Source organism: Rhyacophila brunnea, unplaced genomic scaffold (assembly GCF_057557595.1).
Source record: "Rhyacophila brunnea isolate RB1 unplaced genomic scaffold, BYU_Rbru_1.0 scaffold_1, whole genome shotgun sequence".
Taxonomy (NCBI): domain Eukaryota; kingdom Metazoa; phylum Arthropoda; class Insecta; order Trichoptera; family Rhyacophilidae; genus Rhyacophila; species Rhyacophila brunnea.
The window spans coordinates 52021011-52045431 of record NW_028232751.1 but is presented as its reverse complement, the minus strand read 5'-3'; the positions used below and the strand labels follow the sequence as shown (position 1 = coordinate 52045431).

The 24421-nt window shown below is 33.4% G+C and overlaps 1 protein-coding gene across 1 annotated transcript in view; it reads right to left on the bottom strand.

Moving 5' to 3' along the window:
• Nucleotides 1-13515, bottom strand: part of LOC147079936 (sodium/potassium/calcium exchanger 5-like) — a 36071-nt gene extending 22556 nt beyond the window's left edge. Inside the window, exons 1-3 of the mRNA XM_085945918.1 lie at nucleotides 13470-13515; nucleotides 4496-4708; nucleotides 1249-1385 (exon numbers count right to left, since the gene is read on the bottom strand). Coding sequence (XP_085802044.1) covers nucleotides 1249-1385; nucleotides 4496-4708; nucleotides 13470-13515 — 396 coding nt within the window. The remainder of the gene's footprint in view (nucleotides 1-1248; nucleotides 1386-4495; nucleotides 4709-13469) is intronic.
• Between the last annotated feature and the right edge of the window lie 10906 nt (nucleotides 13516-24421).

Below are 24421 nucleotides of genomic sequence, written 5' to 3'. Positions count from 1 at the left end.
CCCTCCCTGGAGCGTAAAAAGACGAATTATATTTTTTTTCGACCATGCCCAATCCTGATAAGATCATCATCTCTACATAGTGAAGGTTTGTATTAACAGATTTTTTTGTTTTTATGAGAAATGGATATCAGCCACTTGCTCAACCTATTAAGTCCATACTCTGACTCATACACAAATTGAAAAACAATATTTGTTCTTGCCAGAATCCCAGGATTCGAACCTGCGTGATAGTCCAACGCTTAAGCCGCGCGGCAACCGCGGTCTAATACAATAATTAAATTACAATTATCATGTGCTATATGAGACACAAATGAATCGGGTACGTTTTCATCAACCTAATCCACTGTAATATTAATAGACTCAGGTAACGGCTTATTTTGTTTTGTTACGCCAAAGAAGTATAACTTCTAACGCGCCTACATAAGTACAGACACGGATTTTTTGTATTTACTTACACTTTTATATTGTTTAATAACTTAACACTGATCTATCTCTTTTTTTATGTAATTCTGTTTTAATAATGTTTCTAAATGTCATGTTGTGAACGTCTTAAATTAATAATTCATAATGTTCACTATATGTAAAAATAAATAAATAAAATTTATTATCCTGAAAAATAAAAAAAATTATAACCATTTTGCATATAATTTGAGACTAAAAATGAAAGGGAGCGGTATTCTAAGTTTACCAAGTGCGGCAATTTGCCTAGGGACATCACTGACCGCATCCACCAAGTGTAGACAAACATATTTGATTTTTGTCTACGATTAAGTGGTGCATGGAGATAACCAGATTGCGTGTCCGGTAAATAGTACGAATGAACTCCACGAAAAATAAAATTTGTCTTTTAGTTCAGTACTTCTCAAACTGGGGCGCGGACGTGGAGCTCCTGTAAGGGAACCGCGAAATATTTCAGTAGTTGAAAAAACAAAAATCATAACATGATCTCTGGACGATACCTGATACAAATCAGCCAAAATCTCGAGGTCGAATTTTCACACGATCACAATACTTTATCCGATATGGGTAAGAATAAAATTGTAGAACTTAGTAATGAACTTCACCTCTTTCTTCGTGACAAAAATAACCCCTTTAGTGATGAAAATGGATGTGTTTTGCTTCATATTTGGCGGATTAGTAAATGAATTTAATCTTTCTCTTCAGGGAAAAGATATCAATACGTAAGTATATGATGGTTATGTAAATTGTGGTAATTGTATTGCATGGATTAATTTGATCTTTTTTTACCTTCGAAAGATTTAAGTCCTCGCAGATGCATTCCACTGACGGAATAAAGAAATCATTACAGACAAACGCCAGTAATGTGAAGCTGTAAATTCCTCCGATGAAATGTAAAACTAACGCACCGTGACGCAGCTGTTCATCTGAAATCAATAAATTAAAAATTACAACCAATTCGATAACCTGGTTGTCTGGTAATGGTGTTCGTACCTGTTCTCTATACTGCGATTACCCATCCATTATGACATATTTTGGCCCAGTCTGGGCTATGGTAAGCATGGTAACCGGACAAAACAGAACAGCCAGGGGAAAAATGAAACATTAATTTTTGTGGAATCTATTTAGGTATTATTTCGTTGTACTTAGTTACCCAATCATTTTGAACATATTATATTGATTAAGATGAGATATCCTAAGCTTGCCGACAACACCGAGTTAAGTCCCGTTTATTTGAGGCTTTCTAGCGATTAAGAATTCAGATATTAGGTATATAATTTGATTTATTATGGCATTCCTTCTTCTTTTACTATATCTTCTTCTATTCGTATGCGTTCCTATACCATTCATCCGATTGCGATGAAACTTTGGTGAGTTGTTGTGCGCACGCCCGCGAAAGTTTCTGAATTAGTACAACCATCTTCTTCTTCTTCTATTCATATACGTAAGTTACTAAATATACCATTCATCCGATTGTAATGAAATTTTACAAACAAAACACTTTATTTGTTTGAGTGGCATTGCAACGCATGCCGGGTACTCGCTAGTATTTAACAAAATGAACCTGGACGATTGACAGATTCACAGGTTTTCAAAAAACTGTTAAAACATATTCACTGGCCACTGCAATATTGAAGCAAATTAATATTCACGACACTATAAAACAATAACATGTGTATGTTTAATCGCAAATTATAAATGTATTAAAATGTTATCCTAATATTTTAGAATGATTCGAGTTTACACGTGATTGAATCATTTGACTCAAATATTCTTTTATCAAATCAATAATAATGCAGCAGTCATAAAATAAATAAAGAAGTTTTCAATATAAATGTGTTAGCATCATATATTTTTCTGTCTCGGAATCATTACAGTCTCCATTCTGTAGATTTTTCTTGAAATAATAAAAGACTTGCTCAGGGTCGGTTCTTGCAAGTGCGAGGCAGGATTGAAACATGTTCTCGAGCTCCATGGGCATCAATGCCCATGGGTTTACTGTCTACCTACACTCTATAGCAGGGGTAGTCAACCTGATCCCTACCGCCTACTAGTGGGCGTTCCAACTTTCATGGTGGGCGGTAGGGGTTTTAAAAACAAAAACAGTAATTAGATATGATAAAGAAAGTAAACATAAATTCGATAGTGGTGGGTACGAAAACCAATGGGAAAATAAAAAGTGCTGTTAATCATAATATGACCAAAGAAAGAAACCGCCTGAATATTTCCGAAAGAGGAGACCTTCGTTTGTTCCTCACAAAAATTGAGCCAGATATTCAGTCAGATATCAGCCTCAGGGATCTCATTAGGAATTTAATTAATTAAATGTAATTTCATCAGACGTCATGCTTCTATTTATGCAAAGTATAAATAAAAATATAGATTTAACTACAGTTAGTTGTTTTATAAAGGTTTATTCTGCCAAACTTAGCGAAAGTCTGACATAAAGTATTTGGGAAGTAATTATTATTAAGCATATACTTTAATTTACTGTAACTCTGCTTTGTAAAGTTACTTTCCTACTTTATAAATCACCATGACTGTGGAACCGGTGGGCGGTTACAAAATTTCACTACTAACAGAGATACAAAAGCGGGCGGTAGGTATAAAAAGATTGACTACCCCTGGTCTACAGTGTCTACTTATAAAGTATCCTGTTACCCTCCACCATCGTATCATAGGGCAGGTGCAAGGTTGTCGCAGTTTCCACGGTCCTTCAGCACGTGAGACTTGGCTGTGCGTATATGGAGACCTAGGTTGAGGGTGGGTCTTTGTACCTATAGGGCACGATTATTAATTTCCCATCCAAAAACGATTGACAGAACGGTCAGTGTGAATTTTAAATTTAACTGTAAAATTTTGATTACAAATTACCACCCGCCCAAGCAGACTTAGAATGCTGTCCCTTATTATTTTTAGTTACCAATTGTCTGCCAATTCGTTAGTTACTTACCTATTTTATTATTTATTTACTATTTACTATACATACATCATACAAAAATCTTTAAATTGACGTACAGCATCATCTACTGGCAATTAGAGCAGTACCTCGAAACCATTTTTCGAACAGTTATAGTTTTAGACATGTAGAGGTCTGCGGTACAGGTTTGGAAGCACGCTTTTGAAAATGTTGCCTGTTCATTAAACCGCCATTAAAATATGTGTTGCGATGGATATTACAATACAATAATAGTTATATTATTGTCAGGATTTTTTAGACAAAGATGTGGTTTCTTTGTAACAGAGCGACTGCATCGTCTGCTTCATAGAAAACCGCTTCTGCTCTCAATATTATGCAACGCATAACCTGCCTACCCCCACGGGACGTCACTGATTTTAATATAATATAACAAAACTCGCATAATTAAATTGATATTTTTCTTGCAGTTATTATTCAGTAACAGAAAAATGATAAAACAGCAAAACACTGACCGCTTCTATTTGTCTAATTTAATATTATCATTTCGTATTATATCATATCACCCATGATGCCAATAAGATCATTGTTAAGTTAAAATGTTTTCAGAAACTTTTTTTCAATCAATGTCAGTTTGGTTACTGGATAGCTTTATTAGAAATATTATATCATTCTAAATTTTTCCCGAGAAGTACCTATATGATTCTAATTTATTCAAATATTTGAAAACATTTAAAAACCAACAATAATCAATTATGTCTCATTTTATTGCAACGCTCGAAGGTAGGGTTTTCGGCCCGATTAGGGACAATCGGTCAAACTGCCCTAAGATCTGGCCAGCGCCTGTTGGGTACACATTGTAATTAAAAAAAAATAAAACTAAATAATAATACACGTCTCAAAGACTATCCTGAAAAAAGCATTTTGAATATGGTTTATATAATATATTATTATACAGTACTTTCTAATTGTGATGATGAGGTTGTATCAGTTTAGCAGTCTACAGCCATGGTAGTGATGCTAAGTATTTTAATCAGACGGAATACCTCCACATTGTGGAGTCCATAATACTGTGGTTTCAGATTGTTTGATAAAGATTAAAATTATTTTGATAAATACCTGTAAACAAGTCTTCTGGGAAGTCATCATCGTCGTCAGTTTTATTTACACATTCCTCGTCGCCCGTGGACCTCTTTCCTGGCAAGTACACCTCTGCCCAGCTCAGCCAATTCCACGTTGGAGACGTTTCAGTCTTTATCACATCTTCAGACTTCAAACTGTGATTTGATACATTGTCTTCGCTAGCCCTAGCATCTATATTTCGATCGTTTACTGCAAAGAAAAACAATCACACATTAATATCATTAAATTGATTTAATACTTATATTTATAATTTCATGGTTGTACTCATAATGCGATATAATCATCAAATTGGGAAAGTGCTTAGAAGTTTTAATAGTGACTGTTAAACAGTGACGAAGATTGCCTGTTGGAGGAAAGTAAACGAGTCATAGTTAAAAATACCAGTGAGTATTCAATTGGATTGTAAATTAGCTACATATTACTTACAAAGATTAAGTGAAAGCTTAATTATTATACATAATATTATGAAAATTAATACTATCAACCGAGGGTACTTGATTTAGTTATAATTTAAATTCTAATTGAAAAAACTTGAGAAAATAATTGTATAACTTGAAATCCTTTTTATTTATACCAAATTTTATTTTAGGTATGGTCCCAATATAGAAGCTTGATTTGATATAAATAAAAAGGATTTCAAGTTATACACATTTATATTTTTTATAAAAATCGATGTTTTTTAAAATAAATATAAAAAATATTAAAACAATCTAAACGTCAAAGAATTGAAAACTTAATAAACTAAATTTTAATAATAAATATAAATATGACCATACAATATAATGTAATAATAAGATGTGACCCTGCAACGAATTCACATTTCATTACATTTTTTACAATCGTAAGTTTATCTTTGAATTTAAAAAAAAATCTTTTTAATGTTTTCAGATACATATTTATTAATTAATACAGTTGAAATTGTAAATTATCAAAAAAAATTCAAATTGCTAGCTTCGCATTTTCCGCTAGGTTCTCTGTTGCCATATACTATATATATATAGGATCCCCCTTAACTCATTTAGTGCTGACACCGCGACTGGCCATTAGATATAATTAACATGGTAAATGCGGTAATTAAATATTAATTAACAGGTCAGCAATTATTATTCGACTTTCATATTATATAGCATTCCATGTTTTGTTAAATAAATGTTATTCAAATACGACTTATGTATATTCAATCCTTTAATTTATTTTTGTTTTATTTTCTATACTATTTTGTCTTGTGTAGGTACCTATTATAACATTTTATAACCAATATCGTACCTAAAGACTATATTACATAAAATCAATATACGCAAATAAGCCTGTAAGGTGCGCAAAACAAAAAAACGGGGGACGAAAATTGGCGCTTTTGTCTTTTGATTTTATCATTTAAACGTAGTTTGATAAATTCTTTGAAAAATGACATAATGATTATTGAAAAATTAATAATCCTGGCGTATTCTTTTTTAATTAAAAAACGTATCGATCTTTATTTAAAATTAAAACAAAAAGAAAACTTGTGATAACCTAAATTCTTCGACTAGCTCTGGTGTGGTGATTTAAAATCAGGTTCATAAAATAAATAAAAGTGTTTCTTTGGTTCATCGAACTATCCAAATTATTTGTTTTTCTTATTGGTAGGAAGTTGAAATGGAGTGCCGCTGGTTTAAAATTATCTTGTTGCTTCATTTCGTATTTATTAATATTATTTACTATTACTATTTTAAATATCTTGTTAAATTACACCGCAGAATAAGGACCGCTTATAATATAAATTGAAATATACACTCAAATATAAATAAAGTTTTATGAATAACGTTAGGAAGGTTAACAGAAACAAATTTGAATCCTCCTAACACAATGATAAATATTTCAAAGTATTATGCAACCCGAATGCAATATACATTAGAAAAATCTGAAAATATACGAATCAAACATTGATACGGCAACAATATCAAATATCGAAATATCATTATGGAAAATTCTATGTAGTATGACATAATATCACGGAATGGTATAACCAGGGAACACAGAATTATTAAGAACTGAAATAACCAACGGGTGCGGAGTAACAGGCAACCGGTCTCGAGTGTGGAAGAATATGGGATAAACTTAAACACATGTCAATAATACGTCATTTTAAGCTTGTACTCCGTGCTGACAACTGCTCTCGGTTTATGCACTGACGCTCATTCAATGTTGATGTATTTGAAGATTGCAACACACGCTATTGCACGTCTACAATGCGTGCTTCATTTTCGTAGGACACTCACACACTCAGTGTATATGAATTATATTTATTAATCTGTTCTGTGGTTACAACATAACGTAATTTCAGTCTAATATAGATTCTGGGCCCTAGATGGAACATACAATAAGTTTGACACTTGATATAGATTTTGTAAATGAGATGCAGGTAAGTAGATAATAATTATAATTATATATTCATTGTTAATAATTGATTAGATAATAAATAATATGTTTCATTGATTTATCACATTTTATTTTATCGTATAGTAACGGATTATGTTTTAATTTACGCCAATATTTATCGGCGATATGATTAAGTACCTATACCATATCGCTATGTACCCACCTAATTAAATCCACGAAAGATATTTGAATATATTTTGTTTATTTGCTCGGACTGATAAGAGTGGTAAACCATAATCACTCAAATAAGATTTATTCTCTTCATTCCATATAATCTCTTTACATTATATGTAAATAGGTACCTAAGATAACATAGTTGGGTTATCCTACATCGTTTGTGATTTTTTTTTTGGTTCATAAATACATAATAATATGTCTAAACACCTAATCAATATCTTACAAATATTAACTCTTGATAAATATTAATAAATAATCTTATTAAGTGGATACCTCGATGAAAGATGATGATTATTCATAATTATCAACAGGAAACAATTCACCGTTGGACAAAGGCCCTAATTAATCATTACAATAAAGTTCGATAGTTTTGCCAGTGATAGAAAGCGATGAAATTTGCTAAAGGTAGACTCTAATGACCCGAACACATTACCGTCACTGCATATCCTGTCACATGCGCTCACGGTAACAGCTTCGATCTCCTCTTCCTAAAATTTTTGAATTCCCGGCATAAATTTAGAACAAATAGCATCTGCGCTGGTCGAAGCTTAAATAGTTCAACTATTAATTAATTTCAATTTTCAATTTCAAATAATTCAATTTTTTTTTTACATATTGTGGACATCAGAAATTATAAGTTCAAAAAAGTACCAACACCGAGTGTGCTAAGGAGACCCTATTTTAAGAAATTATAAAATAGCGTCCAGCTAAACTCACCTCACGCAAGTGGAATATATAAACATCCGAAGCAATTCGGTTGAACATTTTTATCGCCCTCCCAATTGGCATTACCAGAGGAAGGTTGGTTCTGCACCTTGGGAGAATAAACAACTGATGGTCCCTATTTCTAAGATAGTTATCATAGACATACAAGTCAACACTGCCCAGAATGGCAGACTTCTCATGGATACCTCTCGTATAATTCGAAAAAAACGTAGCTAAATAAAAAATCTCTACAGAGAGGTCCAGAAGCGTGCAGAGTAACATAGCGTGATATGGAGACATGCATACTATGCATAACGCGTACCTATAAAAATAGGAAAATTGGGTAAGACAACAACACTTATGCCCCTCCAAACCAAATCGCCCTGCACTACATCCGGTCTTAATCAATCGTATTACGAAACACATTTGAATGTGAAGTATCATCAGTTATTTATACCGGTAACTATCTCACAAGCAATTACCCAAAAATGAGGTCACCCCGCACTCGCGTGTGGTTTCACTGACTTTATGTTAAGGGTAGTTATGGAAGAGAGGAGCACGGAGAATAGATATAAGTAAATGAATAATACTCGTAAATACGCCAATAATATAAAACTGTCAAACTATATAGGTAAGTGTAGAGTTCGCAGTAGACACCGATTAAAACCAATAAAATAGGATTTTGTAGCGACTGGATCGGACGGCCCAATAAGCCCAACAGCTGGTTAAACTGACTTGATCAGCTCATCCCTTTCGGAATACATTTCAGGGCATTTCCAGCAAATATGGTTTGCACCCTGTACTTCTCCGCCACATGGACATGTTAGTCGGGAAATAAGTCCAAGCTCTAAAGCTTACCAGCGAAACCACCATATGCAGTCCAAAATTGATTGATGTAGTGGTCCGAAGACAGTGCGGTTATCTCCAATCGCCATTGTACATTCGGGAACACCAATCATGTGTGCCTGTCCTTGGTGGATACATCCCACTTCCTCTGCCAGGTCGACGCCACATCCACAGTATGTACATATTGGCCGCGTCTTCATGAACAGTTTTTGAAGTTAAAAGTCATCGACATCTGCTTCATCCCATTAAATGTATCCAAAAAGAATCTCCAACTGGACCTTTTTCATCCAATTTAAGATTCTAATCGGATGCATTTGGAATTTAGTAAGACATGTTAACTGTGGTATTCAACGACATTTGACAGCTCGCTGTTAACGCTCAACGTCATGACCGGCCGTGTTAAAAAAATATCACGCCTGACAGTTAATTTCCCGGGACAATTAACTGAATAAGTTCCCACCACCACCCGTCATATATGCACAGCCGTGGATATGCACGACCGCTTTCTATGACGCTTTAAACGTGTCTGAAAGAAGTGATCTTAAGTGCTCATTCCATCCCGAGACGGAGCCGCACGGGACTGATGCTGCAACCATGCACCGTAGTGCTTAAAGAAGAAAGTTAAGAGAGATTTTTTTGTTTTTTGGACTGGCTCTGCTGTCCGCTGACGTTAAGCGCTTTGTGTACCCGCATACTGAGTGTCACGAATTGAAATGGATGAGTCTACAGAAGAGTCGTGACTATCCCACAATTAACTATCTGAATACGACATATCTAAGTTATTACTTTTAATGGAAGGGTGTAGATACTCACCTTGTATGAAAAACAAGTGCATGGTAATGTTAAAAAGATGGTAATAGGCTGTGGAGATCTGACATAAATAGTTCACAATTAACGTTGTGAGTCATACTTAATTGTTTTTATTACATTAAAAGTACAGATAGCAGATGGTGTTGGTCAGTTTTTTTAATTCAAATTCCCTTTGCCTAAACCAAACAGTAATAAAAAAAAATTATTCTATCCACAAAATATCTAAAATTTACGTTGAATGGCATAATTTTAGATATTTTATAGATAGACAAATATTGTTTATCGATCATCTATTATGGCTTGGATAAGGCAGGGTTTAATTAAATTTAAAAAAATCTTACCAACATCATCTGCAATTTGTATTCTTAGTTCAATGAAAACCAGGGAACTCAGAAATAATGGGAACTGAAATACACAACGGGTAAGGCGATAGCAGGTAACCGACTCGAGTAAGGATGAATCCGGATTAAACTTACACATGTGTCTAGAATACGTTTAACGTCGAATACTAAAAACTGCTCTCGGTTTATGCATTTACGCTCCTTTAATGTTGGTGTATTACACACACTATTGCACGTGCATAATGCGTGCTTCATTTTCGTAGGACACTCACACATTCAAAAGCCTGCTTCACCATGCGGCGTATTGAATTTAGCCTATTGGTATTCTATTTATTATCTGTTCTGTGATGAAAACATATAAAAGTATCACTCACAAAGTTTTGTGTGCACTATTTATGTCAGATCTCCACAGCCTACCTCCACCCTTCGCCACTGGGATGCGGTATACGTGGTTTTTTGGAAGACTTTTCCACACAGAATATATTTTTGTGCTCTCTGCTCATGAATTATAGGTTACATCAGAATATAAATCATACACTCTAGTCACTAGAGTCTAGTGTATAGTGTAGGTACCTCCACGCAAAGGTATTGGAAAGGTGTCCCTGATATAGTTCTTGTGATTTTCTTTGATGCAGTTGGTCGATGATAGCACAATCGATTCGCCATAAGTTTTGAAAGGAAGTTTTGGAGTGCGAAACAGTTCAAAAATACAATCCATCAAAATATACATTGCATATTACAGAATAGGTACATAATATACAAAATCTATGTAACTGACATCAAATAGGCCTATAACATAATCAATCAAACAGGTGCGTGTAAACAAAAAAGTATACTGTAGTAATTAATAAGTACGCTGAGAAAAAATTCTCCCCAAATGTTTAAAACATTAATTGGAACCTACTTACAGGGAAGACAAACGTATTATGAAGAGGGTTACCTTCTGGGAGAGGATGTAACAAGGCTTAAATCTCGAGTGTGTAGAAATATGGGATACACTTAAATACGTGTTAATAATCTGTTACTTTCAATAGTTACGCATGTAATTAATGTAAATTAAAATCTATCACGGAAACGAAATACGGAAAAAATAATATCGATAGAGAATATTTGAAGATACTGTGTGCGCTTTGTGTTTCTTGCGTTTTATGGCCTGACCCTCAACGAGTAATTTATCAAATTTGACTTTAAACCCTCGGTCCATGGCAACTAAGCTATCATATTTCTGTCTTATTACTCTGTTATGTGGGTACCTCAATAACATTATTAATGGACAACGTAGGTACTCAGTACAGTAGCTAGCAAGTAAATTCGCGCATAGCGACATTCGCACATGTATAGGCAGACGTCACGTGACAAAATTTCGCAATTTCCGTTATGCGATATCACGCATCGGGAATTTATAGCAATATCACCTTTATTGTAATGGCGTTAGAACAGATTATGCCATTCGGCAGACCCGACAAAAAAGTGAGTGACATTTTTTTTCTAGATGCTTCGTCCATATTAATGTCATTAATTATTAATTAATTACATTAATGACATATACCTGCATTAAATTTTACGTACGTAGGTATATCTTACAGAATTTAGATATTGGTAGATTTACGTATTTTTTTTATTTTTTGGCGACGTGTTGAAATAATTCATAAACCTGTAGGTACAACATTGTGCACTAAACCTGTCTAGAGTCTAGTAGTAGTCAACCTTTTCGCCGTGGCCAATTTAAAATGTTCAAATCGGTACGGATATATTTCTTGATCGATTAAAAGTTTAAAAACTTAAAAATATTAAGTATTGCTGAACAACAATTCTTAAATGTGGGTATTTACCAAGTTTCCAAACAAGCCTGTGTCGTATGCGACTTATTTACTGTATATACCTACATGTAACAAATTTATAAGACAATTATTATAAAAACTATGTCTTATTACTCTTATTAGAATAGCACGATTTAAGCATGTAATTAAGACCTGTTTCACACGGGACACCGGCGTGGAGAGATTCCAAATTTACAAAATAACTCAATGGGCGCGTTCAAACGGGGATACACTAGTGTCGCGTTCATTTATAATAATAATATGTAAATGCAGAACTACGCCACAGGTGTCCCGTGTGAAACGGGTCAAAGGGTATAAGTTAAGATTTAGTTTATTGCAAAGCTGTCGAAATCCACCTTATTTTATAAATAATATCTTATAATAGCTACTTGAAAGTGAATCTGAAAGAATAAAGCTAATGATTAAATCAGCTATAAATTTCGTATACAGATTGTATTCATACTAGAGCTCTGACATCTTACTTTCCCGAATTGTGGAAGATGTCGAAGGTTACTCCGATCCATAAGAGTGGTACCGAGTTATCAGTGGAGAACTACAGGCCGGTAGCTGTTCTCTCGGCACTCGCAAAAGTTCTTGAGATGATCATGCATAACATGATTTATCCAAAAATTGAGTCATTTATAATGAATGAGCAGCATGGATTTAGAATTGGCCGATCAAAGGAAACTAACCTGATGGTATTTGTAGATTATGTGTCGTCAGCACTAGATAGAGGCCATCAGGTTGACTGTTCCTACAATGACTTCTCGCAATGCTTAAAGCGTTTGACAGAGTCGATCACGATTTCCTGTTGGAAAAACTCCAACTAATTAATTGGATTGTCCGACCGTCTTCTGAAGTTATTCGGAGCTATTTTAGGAATCGTCAACAATACGTATCGTATGGCTATCGTAAAGCACCCCCTACCCCTATCGTTGTTATATTTTTATTATAAAAAGCATCAAATTACGTTAATTGATAGATCCGTACACCACGAAAGCGTAAAATGAAATGATTAATTTAGGGACGTTCCTCATTTGAAAGGGGCTTGTTAGTTCACAGTTATAACACATAGACAAGAAGTTCTTGTTTGACAATAGGTATCAAATTTTATGTGTATTTTATAAAAACAAGTGTGTTAGATATTTTGTTATAATATTATGTTCGATCAGACGGTTTAAAACATAATCCGACCTTTATTTACGGAAAGGCAGATGGCGCGCTGTGGTATATATTTTAAAACCTTTGTAGATTGTTTTGTTAATATCTGTGTAATACATTCCTACACATACGGCATTATTCTCTCGTTGCAAAAATAAATTATTTTATTGAATATATATAATTAAGTGATTATATAAATAAGTCAATAAAGGTAGGCTTCAAATAATCGCCTAGTATGGAGTCTTCGCCACTGGTATCTACCAATTCCTCTTTTGTAGTTGGTAAGTAGTCCATTATGTTGGTTTTTTGTACTATTTTTAAATACGAATAATATTAATAAGTAGATATAAGTAAACGAGGAAGTCCACACGCGATAATTTTATTGATAACATTGAGATATCTTCAATAAAATACTTATCGTGATCACAACAGATAAAACATTCCTGATTAGATAGTAAAAACCCACTTATATTTTCAAAGGGAAATTTAATATAAAAAAAATCTTTACTAGTTACCTATATGAAGGTAATCGGCATGGTTTTACTTTTAATTAAAAAGTAGTATCTTTAATCAGCTGTAATATTAATGTCTTTCTTAGCATTTAAGGTGGGGAAAATGACTCTTTATGATTCATACGTAGTAATTAACTCCGCCTGTAGCCATAGGATTCACCTAGGTTGCTGCCGGTCCCAAGCCCGGATGAAGGAGGAGGGTTCATCGTAGGGCTAATCACCCTACATGGTAAAAACACCAGATTACGAACACCAACAAAAGCGCCTCGGAAAACAGTACCCCTATAAGAGTGTGTGGAGGACAATTGTAGAGGAGGCCAAATCCCGCCCCGGGATGTAGTGCCGAGAAAGAAGAAGAAGAAGAACGTAGTAATTATTATTAGTCAGTTACTGAATTTGCGTTTTGTCTGTACTAATTAACTAAATAGTGGCAGAATTGATAAACTTGACCACTGCCAAAAAAATAAATACATCGAAAAAGAATTCAAGAAAATAAAGTTGCAGTTATGTCTAGGGATTCCAATCCCGGGATCCCGAACTATTTTCGATACTTATGAATCCCGGGATTGGTAAACATAGTCCCGAAACTTTTGGGATTGATTTTATTTATCAATTTTTATGGAAAATAAAATAAAAACGAAAATATTTAGAAAAAATACTTTAAATAACATATTATAACATCGTTAGAAATAAACTGAGTTTGAATGAAGTTTTTATTACCCATGTGTTACCAATTCATTGTATTGTTTCACATAAATTAATAAAAATGAGATAGATTGGGAAAAAACAATGCTTTGCACTTCCGTGATATGAATTTGAGAAATAGAATAAATAAATCAAGAAACATTTAGTTAGACGTTTCTACCAGAAAATGCTATTCTGGAGACCCACTGATCACGGGGAATCACCGGATAATAAACAACCATTTTTTGCTGCCTTACGCAATCGTAACAACATCAGAAAAAACTGAAAAAACTAACACTTCATATTAGCTTGTATTTTTATTGTCAACACAATATGTTATTTTTTATTTTAATTGAACTTGTTTTCATAAATAAATAGAACTGTTTTAACCTCACATTATTATTTATATTACAATATTATTTACATCTATGTATAAATCCAAGATTGACCATGCAAAATATTAACAATACATATCTTAAATAGTATAAATTATTTATTTATTTATTTTTGACCGATTTTATCAATGTTTTTTGTATATATAAATATTTAATATAAACTATCGAAAAAATGCCAATCCCGGGTTCGTCAAATTGTAATCCCGAAATCCCGGGATCAAAAATTTGGCTCGGGATTGGATTCCCTAGTTATGTCCCTACCAGTGGTGTGCGGTCCTAGATGCTGCCTATACATGAACATAGTATGCAATAATTTTGTATTTATACAGTGCAATTGTTTGTTATAATATTTTACTTTACTACATTTTTCGGCATTCTATGCAGAAGTAGGTACTTACATAATTTTTTATGACGTAGGTACATTCATTTTGATTTTCTATCTCCCAAATTTTATGAGAAATAGCTGAATATAGTTTTATTTAACAAATAAGACTCACAAACTTCAGCAGTGGTGATAATTTGTAGTTAATAATGGATATGAGTTCGAACTCATAAAGTGCGGTGGATGTACGTGGCAGCAAAGAACTAGGGACCGAGAAGAGTGGAGGGAGCTGGAAGAAAAATTCATCCAGCAGTGGACCTACCTATATTTCGTTAAAATTTTAATTGAATTCGGGCTCATTTTATCTCACGTAGGAATGGTATTCAATACTATTTTCACTATAAATACACATAAATAGGTACTTGACTTTTAAGTCAGCCGCTTATTTTAATTGAGATGATTTAACGGCAACATATTTGCATTTGGCCTTAGGTGTTCTTGCCAGGAACAGTTTTTTTAATCTTGTGGGAAAGATTAGTGATTATGTACCCATTCGACACAATATAAATACTTTCCCGCAACACTTAAATGTTTTTTATGTTTGTTTTTACATGAGTTTGATTCGTAATAAAAAGCATTGCATGAAAATATTGCATGAAGTTAGATTAATTATAAAAAAAGCTTTTTTCAGTAGGTGCCATTTCATTGATGATAGAATTTCCATTTTACTCGGAAAATAGGTAGTGCACTTTTACGTAGTTTTCTTATTAAGCTGTAAAAATTGCTAATGCCTAAGAGCGGAATGCAGAAACATTTGCCATAACTAAAATTTTCTTGGCAGAAAACACTATGCAGAAACATTGTCCTTAGTTAAGATTATTTCTATTGAAAATAATACCATATTTAAAAATTCTCTTTCCTATAGTTTAGGTAAATTATTTTATAATTGTTAAACGATGACAAAAATATGACAACTGCATTTTATAAATGCAATAACTATAAATACATATTAATATTTAATTATAATACTCTTATGTTTCCGTTATAAGTCATTATACGTGATTCCACAGGCACCGCAAGATATTTTTTTAACATGGTAACACTAGCGTCAAGTGTCATTCTTCACCTGGCATTTTGTATTTCTGCGGGCTGGCGTATAAAAGTAAAATAATATTCTCCGAGTACATGCCAAACGAATTAACACTATCAATATCCATATTGAGATACATTGTTAAATGAATTTGAATGTATGGACTGTTTTATAGACATGCGAATTTATTTTGACAGCAGCTGTCAGTGGTAAATGATAATACAGAAGGGGGCGTGTTCATAACAAAAATAGTGTATGGTTAAGGATTCATTATCTCTATACCTACTCAGGATTGTCTATAGTTAAGTCATGCTTTTCGGCGACTTATCCTTAGGATCGAAATCTTAGAATGTGCATTCCGCTCTAAGAGGTACTTTTGATTATTTTGCTTTTTTTAAACGTCTTATTAAGAATGTTTTTAATTTTAAATTTGTAATGTTAGTAGCTTCATATAAAATACCGAAAATTGTAATTTAAATTTAAATATTAATTTAATGTAGACCAAGAATATTAGTAGATACAAGAACAATATTTTCCATCCACAGTGGAAACAACAGTTTTTATACGATGTTTATAATATATTTACGAATGGATATAATATCTTGATCTCGACTAGACATATATATATAGAGAAAAAATTGATTGCCATAGCAACTGAATAGTTTACTAAAAGTGCATTATATCTTAGGCTCCCAGCCAAACATTCGAGCATAAAATTTAATCAAAGTCATGCCAATAACTAAGATGTATGGAAATGTCTGTACAATAACGAGCACTACTTATATCAGGCATATTCAAACCAAGCTGTGATCTACTACAGTCTCCCATTAACTTATTATATTTGACTGAAGACACTGAAATGTTACAAATTAAAGTAAGTACGTTTTAGTTTTCACAATCACAAATAATAATTGAATTTCCCATTCGTCGTTAAAATTATATTTTTTCTACACTCATTACACTCATTGTTAAACTATTGTCCTACTGTGTAACGAGATTACTGCGTGACGGTAAAATAAACTACGCCTCTGTTTAAAGCGCGGATATACACATTATATCTTTCTCTCACTACTGGGGTAGGTATTGAGTAAACGAATACGAATGAAATGATAGGAGATAAATGGATTTACTGCCATTAAAGGACTGAATGCCAATTGGGAGGGCGATAACTATGTTCAACCAAATTTCTTCGGGTTTAGTTTAGTTCTTAGGGTAGAGTTTAGGTAGACGCAATTCTATGAATTTTTAAAATAGGGTCACCTTCGCAAACTCGGTGTACCTAGGTACTTCTTTGAACTTCTATAGATGTATATATTTTCACTGCTCTTGTATGTTTATATTATGTTCTCTTTTTATATTTTCATTTTTATCGTTTTTATTACATTTTTTTCCTTATAATAATGTTCCATGTCATGTTGTGAACGTCTTAAACTTATAATTTGTAATGTAGACAATATGTTAAAAAATACACTGAAATTGAAATTAAATTGAAATTGACTTTTTCGTAGTTAATTTGAATATGACTCACATGCGTTTCTGGTTAAGTAAATAAAAACAGGAATAGTTAATGCTTCCCCTTCAAAATCTCAAACGGATCATAAATTCATTATCTGTCCCACGATTGGCGGGTTGGACATGCCTATGGGTACTTAGTATTCGCGATTCTACGCCATATCCCGACCATGTCCGATCCTTATTGTATCATATGGGCCTCCACAGAGTGAAGGTGTGGACTAAAAGATTTTGTTTTTACGAGAAATGGATGTCAGCCACTTGCTCAACCTATTAGGTCCATAGTCTGACTGATGACAAAATGAAAAATACATACATATGTAATACACCTAAGTACGATATAGAAAATGCTCTGATTTAGGTGGATATAGGCCGGCAAGGGAGGAACGATTTCCGATGTATTCCCAATGACCGAGACTTCGCTGATGAGAAAATATGAGGAACAGTAAGTTAGATAGGTCCTATCACTCCTATCATATGAATTCATAATAATATCCATGAATTCAAAAAATAATTTGATTTATTTGTCTACACATTACATTTTATAACATGACAATTTATCTACACATTCCAATTACAAGATAAAAAGAACTTTTCATATACCACGTTTTTAAATTTTCTGTTGTATCATATAAACTTGGCAATTCTATGCATTAATAAAAACTTTGTATTGTACTTGATAGAAATACTGAATAAATATTATAGAATACTGAAATGTCATTTTGACATTTCATATTGATTTCCATAGTAACGCACGTATATATTAATAATTTAGTTGCTAGGACCCCCTTAGCAACCAATAATAGTGTTTTTCTTTTTAAGATTTTGTCCGAAACAAACAAAACAGAATTAACTGAAAATGAATTCAATTCTGGTTAAAGATGGCGAAAAGTATTAAAAGAATGCATTGTCGTCGTGTTCTGATAATATCAAAATTCTAAAAGTTTCAAATGTCTAGCTAGTCGGGAAATTAGTTAAAAATCTTGGACAAACAAGAAAAAAATTGTACTGCACAAGAAAAATCTGTACCGGACTAGCAAGAATACGAGCTAATAAAAACGTGGTAAAATACATACAATTAGTGATATTATTAACAATATCAAAAATCACCATATAAGAAAAATCTAAATGTAGACATTAAGGAAGTACACCGAGTATAAAACAACTATATTCACCCTTCATATAGCAACTTGTTTGTTTAAATACATCAATTGCCCACCCAATTGGCACTACCAATTAAGTGCAAGTTGGCTTTGTATCTTATAACAACAAACAACTGATGCTTTATGGGTATGCATGCGTTTGGATTAAGCGCAAGGAATTTAGGGATCGAGCGAATAGTTAATATCTCCACACCATCGAGATTTTAAAGCGGGGATTGTTCTTATTTTCTTCCAATAATCAAACGTATAAGAAAATAGTATACTTTGTAAAATAAAAATAGATAGGTTCATTAAAAATATATAAATTTACCTGGATATATTGAAAATCCATGAACGTTATAACTCCACGAAAATACACACAGTAAAACTACGAAAATGGCACATTTTTTATCAATCATATTTTTAATAAAAAAAAAAGTTTTTTTTTATTTTCTAACTCACTTGTAACTTTTTGTATAAACAGGGTCTGTCATAAGATTTAAATTCTTATATGCAGCACTCTTCACCATATTATTTCATACTTATTACTAAACTTAATTTTCATTAATTTAACTAAACTTGAAAAGATTATCCAAAGTAAATTATTTACTATTGTAATATCAAGTACCGGTTAAAATACGTGTCTATTGGGGTATAATTTACTTCGAACTGATTAGCAATTTTTAACAATCGGTTTGTTTTTCGACGTGTGATAAGGTGCCAATTACGGACGGCACTCTGGAAAAGCAATTTAGAAAAATAAAACTACCTACGCTAAATTCTATGGCATGGATGAACAATTATGATATTAATCTTCGCTATCAAACCACATTATGTACAATAAATTGTACATACAAGTATTAGTGCTTAATATGTATACTTTATTGATATGGGAAAGACATACCGACTTTAATGATCTATTAAGAAATCTACATATACACATAAAATTGTGTGTACAAATACATATCGTATCTATTAGGTACATAATATTTGTATTAACTATACCTATTACACTTTCACAGAAATATATACTGTGTCTATATGAGGATATTAATAATGTGTACATACTTATAAAATAATGATGTGTACGTATATGAAATAAAATACTGTGTATACATATTATAATTATATATAATACAGAGACTATAGTATTGGCAGGTACCCATACCAATAGGTACTGTTATCGATGAATTATCAGGATTGATGAAATCACTTCACAATATGTAAGGTAGATTACACTTTCTATTCTAAGACGTAGCATATGGACCACCACCAATCGTGAAGATTAGCTTTTGGAGGGAGGAAAGCAATAGGTTATCGGAAAAATAAGTATCCACCCGAACGGTCATACGTAGGGATTGCAATACCGAATGAATATAATATATCAATACCGGTGTTTCGGTATTTCTTATTGAATACCAGTATTAATACCGGAATCCTTCCAAATTTATTATAGAAATAAATAAGTACCTATCAATAAATATAACTATTAAAATCTATTTGGAATACTATTTTTTTACAATCTACCTACATTTATTATGTTGACATTTATAAATATGTATAGATGACAATATTTTAGAACTGTTAATTTTTACAAAATACTAGTCCAGTTACAGGAAAATCTCTCTGAAATACAATGTTTGTTGGATGTACTATCAACGTTGGATCAATAGTTATAGATTAATTGGAGACATTTGCCACGAATGTCTTCTTTTTCAAAATATGTTAATTCATCGCGATAATTCCATAGGGACTTTGTTTTAAAATTGTGTAACTTTTGTTGGTTTCAGTCATATTTGCGTTTTGGCAGCATAAAATTTATACACTATATTTATACAATATAGTAAGTATCTAGTAAATAATGAAAAAATAACATTAAATATTTTTTTAAACATAAACGTGTATGCTTTTTTAATACGGAAAATACCGGTATTTCAGATTTTTGAAACCGGTATTTCAGTATCGATAAATAATTGAATACCGGTTTTGAAATACCAGTATTGCAATCCCTAGTTATACGTAATTATGGCACCCCGACAAAACCGCCCGGACATTGCTGTCAATCCAAATGCGTCCGTACCAGTGCTCGTCAATACCGCCCGGACAAATCCGCCAAGATAAAACCGCCCGCAAAAAATTAAAAAAATATATTATAAAACAAGTGCATTTTTGGTTTTTCGAATTGCGTATCGATATAAATTTACATATTTACGAAAATCAGTGTAATTTGAGATTTAATCCGTTGCAGCTGTTAAAAGAAATCATCAGCTTTTAACATTTTTAACACGCCGATAATAATACGTATTTAATCCGATGTAGCTAGATAGCTTATATGTACCTAAGTTTCCTGATGGAATACCTGGAATATCTACGATATCGCGCGAGACATGCTGATAACGAGTCATAAAGTAAATTTATTATATCTAATATATAAAAATTAATATTTGTTTGTTTGTTTGTGTGTTTGTTTGTCTGTTCGTATTTAATGCGCAGCCATACCGTTCATCCGATTGCGATAAAACTTTGTCAACTTATTGCTTGCACTTGCGCGAAGAGTATAGGCTATACTAATATATAAAAATGAATGTCTGTCTGTCTGTATGTCTGTCTGTCTGTCCCGTATGCATTCCTATACCATTCATCCGATTGCGATGAAATTTTGGTAAGTGGTTGTATGCACACCCATGAAGGTTTCTGAATTAGAAAAATCATCATCTTCTTCTTCTTCTTCATTCTATTTTCTTTTATTCGTTTGGTTCCTATACCATTCATCCGATTGCAATGAAACTTTCATCAGTTGTTGTGGTAACACCCGTAAAAGTTTCTGAATTAGTACAACCATCTTCTTCTTCTTCTTCATTCTATCTTCTTTTATTCGTATGGTCCTTATATCATTCATCCGATTGCGATGAAACTTTCGTCAGTGTTTGTGCCAACAACCGCGAAGGTTTCTAAATTTGTACAACCATTTTCTTCTTCTTCTTAATTATATCTTCTTTTATTCGTATGGTTCCTATGCCATTCATCCGATCGCGATGAAACCTTCGTCAGTTGTTGTGGTAACACCCGCAAAGGTTTCTGAATTAGTACAACTATCTTCTTCTTCTAATCTATATTCTTCTATTCGTATGCGTTCCTATTCCATTCATCCGATTGCAATAAAACTTTCGTCAGTAATTGTGCCAACACCCGCGAAGGTTTCTGAATTAGTACAACCATCTTCTTCTTCTATTCTATATTCTTCTATTTGTATGCGTTCCTATTCCATTCATCCGATTGCAATAAAACTTTCGTCAGTAATTGTGCCGAAGATTTCTGAATTAGTACAGCCATATTCTTTTTCTATTCCATCTTCTTCTATTCGTATGCGTTCCTATACCATTCATCTGATTGCAATGAAATTTTGATCAAGTGTTGTGCTCACGTCCGCAAAGGTTTATGAATTGATACAACTATTTTCTTCTTCTTTTTCTTCTATTCTATCTTCTTCTATTTTTATACGTTCTTATACTATTCATCCGATTGCGATGACATTTTGACCAGTTGTTGTGCGCACGCCCGCAAAGGTTTATGGTATATACAACCATCTTCTTCTTCTTCTATTCGTATGCGTTCCTATACCGTTCATCCGTTTACAATAAAACTTTGGTGAGTTGTCGTGCGCATGCCCACGAAGATTTCTGAATTAGAAAATCATCATCTTCTTCTATTCGTATGAGTTCCTATACCATTCATCCGATTGCGAAGTTACTTTTGTCAGAAGTTGTGCGCACACCTGCAAAGGTTTCTAAATTAGTATTATATAAAATACAAAGTTTGTTGTTTGTTTGTTCCATCCAATTTTGGTGTTTTACTGCATATTAATAACATTAATAACGTTTGCATATTTTGGATTCGATTTTAATTTAGTGTTCTTTTGTTTGACCTTTACTCCTATTAGAATTATTTTCATATTGCCATATTGTATTACACAGATATTTTAATATTTTTTAAATATTAAATATAAATATAACCACGAAGCGATCCTGTGCGAAGCCGGGTACTTCAGCTAGTCTATAGTATAAAAAACAATATTTGTTTGTTTGTTTGTTCGTGTTTTATGCGCTGCCATACCGTTCATCCGATTGCGATAAAACTTTGTCAACTTATTGCTTGCACTTGCGCAAGAGTATAGACTATATCATCTTATATATAAAAATGAATGTCTGTTTGTCTGTCTGTCTGTCCCGTATGCGTTCCTATACCATTCATCCGATTGCGATGAAATTTTGGTAAGTGGTTGAGTGGTTGTATGCACACCCGCGAAGGTTTCTGAATTAGAAAAATCATCATCATCTTCTGCTTCTTCATTCTATTTTCTTTTATTCGTATGGTTCCTATACTATTCATCCGATTGCGATGAAACTTTCGTCAGTTATTGTGCGCACCCCCGCAAAGGTTTTTAAATTAGAAAAACCATCTTCTTCTTCTTCTTCTTCCTCTTCTTCATTATATCTTCTTTTATTTGTATGGTTCCTATACCATTCGTCCGATTGCGATGAAACCTTCGTCAGTTGTTGTGGTAACAACCGCAAAGGTTTCTGAATTAGTACAACCATCTTCTTCTTCTATTCGTATGCGTTCCTATACCATTCATCCGATTGCAATGAAATTTTGATCAAGTGTTGTGCTCACGCCCGCAAGGTTTCTGAATTGATACAACCATTTCCTTCTTCCTTTTCTTCTAATCTATCTTCTTCTATTCGTATGCGTTCTTATACCATTCATCCGATTGCGATGAAATTTTGACCAATTGTGCGCACGCCCGTGAAGGTCTCTGAATTAGTACAACCATCTTCTTCTTCTTCTATTCGTATGCGTTCCTATACAGTGGCGCACCCAGGATTTAATATTGGGGGGGGGGGGAAAGGAGGAGAATGTAAATTAGTCCCATAGGCTCTTTTTCTTCTTCACAGCCTAATTTACGTTTATCGGTCTTTTGTCTATTGCACTCGGTGTACCTACACCATGGTCCCCACATCCTGAAACGGGCCCTCAGGCTAGGATATTTGGGCCCCCCCTACCTACCACTAAGATTAAAGGCAGTGTAAAACACTACATTAATGTTTTCAAATTGTGTTTTAGTTCAAATTAAGGGTACCTACTTATACAGTGAATTATTAATTATTTTTAATTCATCTCCTTTAATAATGGAGCTGTCGAATCAGAAAATATATTGCACAATTATATAATAAAAAAATTTAATGAGCATGAAATATAATTGCATTTTACTCATTTTACTGACATTTTTTTACTCTTAAAGCTAATTTATGATGTGAGTTTATCTCACTTATCTGGTCAACCCGACACGCCGGGCCCCTCACAGCCCGGGCCCCCAGGCTAGAGCCCTATCAGCTTTCCCCAGCCATGACCCACACCACTCCGGAATTCGGGTGGACACCGAGAATTTTTTGACAGTTCCACTAGCGATTGGGTTTCTAAAAAAACCCGACATTAGTGTTCCGAAATTTTTGTGTTAGAAATTAAAATCTAAGATTTCTTTCTAAAAAGGGTGCTGGGAATTAGCAATCATTTTTTGCCGTGTTTTTATTTGTCTAAGCCCAAGGTATAAGTAGTTTATTGGCTTTCAATTTCAATGTTTAAAATCATTCTGATAATTTTTATGTTTGGGGGGTGCCCGGGCCCTTTGCCCCCCCCCCCCCCCCTGGGTACGCCACTGTTCCTATACCATTCATCCGATCGCGATGAAACTTTTGTCAGTTGTTGTCACCTGCCAAGGTTTCTAAATCAGTATTATACAAAATACAAAGTTTGCTGTTTGTTTGTTCCATCCAATTTTGAATTTTTTTCTACATATTAATACTAAAGGTGATTCATCAGTGAAACGGCAAATAATTTTCAACCATAGGCGCGACGAAATTTTGCACTCGCTCCCATTCGGAGAGAGAATGTAGAGCTGGAAACACG